Consider the following 5,424-nt stretch of genomic DNA (forward strand, 5'->3'; position numbering starts at 1 on the left):
AGCGTCCGCCACCTGTGTGAACTTTCTGGTGTTGAATAAGGTGTGAGATCTGGGTATAGGTTTTCCCACACTTGTTACATTTGTAGGGCTTCTCTCCGGTGTGAATTCTCTGATGCTGAATAAGGTGGATGCTCTGGTTGAAGGCTTTTCCGCATTCCTTACAGGCAAAGGGTTTCTCACCAGTGTGAATCCTCCGATGCTGTGTGAGGGATGAGTTATGACTGAACGTCTTCCCACAATCCTTGCACTTATAGGGCTTCTCGCCCGTGTGGATTTTCTGATGCTCTATAAGGTGGGTGCTCCGGCTGAAAGCTTTCCCACACTCACGGCACTCATAAGGTTTCTCTCCAGTGTGAATCCTCTGGTGTTGAATGAGGTGGGAAATCTGGGTGTAGGCCTTCCTGCACACGTTACACTCATAGGGCTTCTCACCAGTGTGAATCCTCTGGTGGCGTGTCAGGGAAGAGTTCTGGCTGAAGGTTTTCCCACATTCGTTGCATTTGTAGGGCTTCTCACCAGTGTGAATCGTCTGGTGTTGAGTAAAGGATGAGGTGTGACTGAAAGCCTTGCCGCACTCATTACATATATAAGGCTTTTCCCCCATGTGAATGCTCTGGTGCCTCATGAGGTGGGAAATCTGCGTATAAGCCTTCCCGCACTCATGACACTCATAGGGCTTCTCGCCAGTATGGATTCTCTGATGCTGAGTCAGGGAAGAACTGTGGCTGAAGGCCTTGCCACACGCAGAGCACTCGTAGGGTTTTTCTCCTGTGTGCACCCGCTGATGCTGGGTCAGGGATGAGCTGTGGCTGAAGGTTTTCCCACACTCGTTACATTTGTACGGTTTCTCTCCAGTGTGGATCGTCTGGTGCTGGGTCAGGGAGGAGGTGTGACAGAAAGCCTTGCCACACTCACTGCATTTGTAGGGTTTCTCCCCCGTGTGGATTTTTTGGTGCCGGGTGAGGTGGGACACCTGTGAATAGAACTTCCCACACTGGTTGCATTTATAGGGTTTCTCCCCGGTATGGCATCGCTGGTGTTTAATGAGGGAGGAGCTCTGGGTGAAGGCCTTCCCACATTCCTTGCACTGGTATGGTTTCTCTCCAGTGTGGATCCTCTGGTGCTCGGTCAGCGATGAGCTCTGAGTAAAGGTCTTGCCACATTCGTTGCATGCATAGGGCTTCTCTCCTGTGTGAATGATGTGGTGCTGAATGAAGTACGAGCTGTTGCTGAATGCCTTCCCGCAATCCTTACACTTGTAGGGTTTCTCTCCAGTGTGAATTCTCTGGTGCAGGATATAGTCTGAATGGTAAATGAAGGCTTTCCCACATTCTCTGCAGTTAAATGGTTTCTTTTCTACAAAAATCCTTTGGCATTTTGAACTCTTTCTTGGCCCATTCCACTTCCGAGGCCTGTCTCCCCCAGGCACTCTGTGCTTCCTGATGAAGGCAGAGGACCGCCTGAAGCTTTTCCCAATCTCGTTACAGCCAAGGCCTCTCTCCCCACATGTGTTTTCCTTAGGAGAAGCAAAAAAACACCTCAAATGCCTCTCCTGCTTTCCCCATTCCTCCAGTTGGTAGCCACATGTCTGCAATTCCCCCATCTTGGTATCTCCAAGCACTGCTCTTAAAATTTCCTCCATCTTTCCCATTGAGGAAGCTGTCTCTTCAGAAATAACCATTTTTAGCAGTGTCTCTTGAGTAGTTGCCGAGCTTGTCTCCAACTCTAAAAGAAATGGAAACTATGAATATCATCTGTTCCAGGACAAGGGAAGCTGATTATTCAGAACTGGCATTGTAAAATTTAAAAAGAATTTCAAAATTTATGTTTCTATTTCAAAAGGCATAAGGTAGATAGATTCATGTGACACAGAAGGATGGTCTCAGTAGATTCTAAAAACAAAAAGAACTGAGTTACAAACCAGGTTATGTGCACAGTGGTTTATGAGTCATAATATATAATACATTTTTACAAATCAATAAGAAAAAGAGAAACCATCTAATAAAATAGTGAAGCAAGAATATGAATAGACATTTTGCAGAAGAAAAACAAGTGGCTCAAAATATGTAAAAAGATGCTCAACATCAGTAATAGTCCAAAAAATCAAATTACTCAGAGCCATTTGACGTTTTTTAGACCCAGGCTGGCCAATCAGAATACCCGCTCCCACAGACCATACTAATTGGTTCAAGATCCAAACGGCCAATCAGAGTCTTCCTTGAGATTGATATATGGTGTTGTTAGGCAGAACATAAATGTGAGACTGGGAAGCCATATTGACTGCCATGTGGAAAGGCCTGAAGATAGACTGAAGCTAGAAACAGACACAATCAACACGTAGAGGGAAGAAGGGAAGGAGAGAGAGAGAGAACAAGTGAGCCCTGATAACACCATTTACAGCTTTACATCCATCTATGCCTAAAGTCTTGGACTGCAACATTTCCCACTTATATGGGTCAAAAAAATCTAATTTTGCTTAAGCTATTTTGATTCTCTTTTTAAAAAAAAAAAGATTTTATTGGGGAATCGGAGAAGGGGAACAGACAAGTTGCTGTCCTTTTGTTCTTCAGTCTAGTTGTGGAGGACGTCGCTTCACTGGCCCATGTTAGTATTATCATTGNAAAAAAAAAAAAGCAAACTGTAGTATTCATTGCATTACTCTTAACACCCAACTGCCATTCATGGCAAGTGATACTGGTTGTCTATTCACAGCTGTGGCTGCAACTTTTAAAGGGCATTGACTGAAACAGGAGAATCCTGGTGCAGGCACTTGGCATCTCAGGAGAATGCAAAACCAAGGAGGTGACATATGGATGCCTAACGTTGAGAAGGTACTGTTATAAGAAATTATACCTAAGAACCCACTGTATAAAACATAAAAGTGGACACACTCTGGTCGAAGGGTTAAGGAAACTTGCCCTTGTTGACCTGTTGTTCAGTGTAAAAGTGCTAGAGCTAGGATTTGAACCTGAGCAGTCAGGCTCCAGACCTGGACCCTTACCCACTATGCTAAAGGCAAAGACTCCATTCTGTCCTTTAATAGATGGTGACCCTGGGCAGGCGCCATCACCCCTGTGAGCCTGTTTCCTCATACATAACACAGCAGTAACAATAGTAGGGCCTCCACTGGGAGGATGTGAGAATTAAATACGTGTGAAATGTTTAGAGCTGTGTCTGGCACCTAGGATGCATAAATAGTAGCTGTTTCAGTACAATACTTTTTAGTAATTAATAGCTTAAGAGTAACACTACCCCTTGGCTCATAATAAGCTCTCAACACATTTTATTATTATAAATTTTAATTATTTATTTTGTAAGATTAGCATATATAAACTTGGAAACCTAGCACTTAACCTCGACCTTAGCACAGCACCTGGCAATCAATAAGTGATTAAAAAATGTATTACTAGTAAAGCAATAATAGATTTCTTATACTAAACATTTACTTCCTTAGAAAGTGAGCTTAGAAACAAAAGAAACTAAGCTGGTTCCGCACCATTCAAATCAGCCCATGAGTCTCCAAACCAAGAGCAAGCGATCAGTGAACAATTCTGGACGAACCCCCATTGCTCTCTGAGCCTCAGTTTCCCTACTGGACTCAAGGATTCTCAGAACTTAAGCGCGTTCCGCCCACTCCGGCTTCATTGGCTTAACCTACCCTCCCCCTCAAGTACCTGGAAATTGGGTCGGCCTCCCACGAAGAGTTCGCTCCCATACGTAATTCCCACCATAGCGGCGCTGCTGCATCCGCAACCCATGCCATGCATGCCTTTGTGCCTGCGCAGACTCCTGGATAAACTACATTTCCCAGATCCCTGCAGGTTTCGGAGTCTCCTGGGCCACCGTCCTATGACAAAGGCGGAAGGAACCCTGAAGTCCCCGGCGGCTTTCACTTAGGGTACACCGATGTCAATGGCTTCTTCTGTCTTCCGTAGGAGGAGTGGAGAAGGAGAAGGATGCCATGCAGTTCGTTTCCTGTCGACAGGCTACATTCTGAAATCTAGCCATCATCAGTATGCGTCTCCTGGGCAACCGTTAACTCTGGAAACGAGTCTGTCTCCATGGCAACTGTCCAAGCACTAGCGCAGAGCAATGGCCCCCCCATCAGAGGTGCTTTTAAGTAGTAGAGATGCTCAACAAAACAGCGTGCTCTGCTCATAAAACTTAATGGAAAACGTGTTAAACCACAAGGAATGAAGGGAGGAAAACTGAGCAGTGCAGGATTGAAAGAGTTGGTGTGAGGAAGGTTTCTCAGAGGAGGGACATCTTTGAATAAGGCTTTGAGGGATGAGTAGGCGGTCGCCTGGAAGAGAAAAAAATACTGTCCTATCTATCTGGCCAAAATTTAAAACTGTTTGACATACAGTCTTAACGAGGGTGTGGGAAAACTACCATTTTCCTACCATACAGGTGGCGATGGGAATGGGGATGGGAAGTAAGTCAATCAATTGGGGAGTATTTTCTGAGAATTTACTACGTTCCAGGCAGTGCTCTAGGCGCTGGGAATATAGTGGTGAAAGACACACATGGACCCTGCTTTCAGAGAGTCAGAGAGCAGGCAGCAAATAGAAAACATAGCAGGAAATTATGATAAATACTATGACGTAAACAAGCAAGGAGCTGAGATAGGAATGAAAGGGTAACTGTGTGATAACGAAGTAGAATTATTTGAAAACAATGTAAAATAACCATATAAATTTCAAGGGAATTGTAGAGAAATATTAATGTATAGCACCTGTAGATTTCTTCTTCCTAATGTTTGCAAAAATTTGAATTGGGGTTTTTTACTTGCCACCGAAGTCACCCTGAGGTGGTAGGATACAGTAGGATGAATGGCTTGCTTTTGGTCCTTTTGGCTACTCAAGCTAGTAAATTATCTTTCTTGTTTGAGCTATTTTGAGTTGTTTTTTGTTACTTCAAACCCAAAACATCTTTGTAATATAGTCTTATTATTTGCATATAAAAGATAAAGAAACTAGATGAGACTGCAAGACAATGGCAATGGCAAGATTCAAAATTAGGTTATTTTCTACTAATTTAATTATTCTATATTAGTGTGTTAGTAAGCGGGAGGGGTGTGAGTCTTCGAGAGGAGAGTGGACTACATGTGCTGAGAAACATACACGTATGGTAGAATATCTTAGGATGAGGGATTTAAAAATGTTACAGTTGCTGGCTTTGAAGATGGAGAAAGGGGACACAAACCAAGGAATGCAGGTGATCTCTAGAAACTAAAAATTCATACCATAAAGCATTAAAAAATGCAGATGGAATACAAATTTAATTCTTAAAAAATCATAAAAGTGGGCCGGCCGAGTGGTGCAATGGTTAAGAACTCGCTTGGGATGCCAGAGGGCCCCGGTTCGGATCCCACATATGAGGGCCAGTGACACTGCCCTCCATAGCTAAGATGCTGAACAACAG

The 5,424-nt window shown here is 43.8% G+C and overlaps 1 protein-coding gene across 1 annotated transcript in view; it reads right to left on the reverse strand.

Moving 5' to 3' along the window:
* Positions 1 to 6: 6 nt before the first annotated feature.
* The window catches only part of LOC109391051 (zinc finger protein 883), a 21,637-nt gene continuing 16,219 nt past the window's right edge, over positions 7 to 5,424 (reverse strand). The window contains 2 exon segments of the mRNA XM_019658245.1: positions 7 to 113; positions 116 to 1,725. Of these exon segments, the coding sequence (XP_019513790.1) occupies positions 75 to 113; positions 116 to 1,725 (1,649 nt within the window). The 3' untranslated portion in view covers positions 7 to 74.

This window comes from Hipposideros armiger, unplaced genomic scaffold (assembly GCF_001890085.2).
Source record: "Hipposideros armiger isolate ML-2016 unplaced genomic scaffold, ASM189008v1 scaffold_283, whole genome shotgun sequence".
Lineage (NCBI taxonomy): Eukaryota > Metazoa > Chordata > Mammalia > Chiroptera > Hipposideridae > Hipposideros > Hipposideros armiger.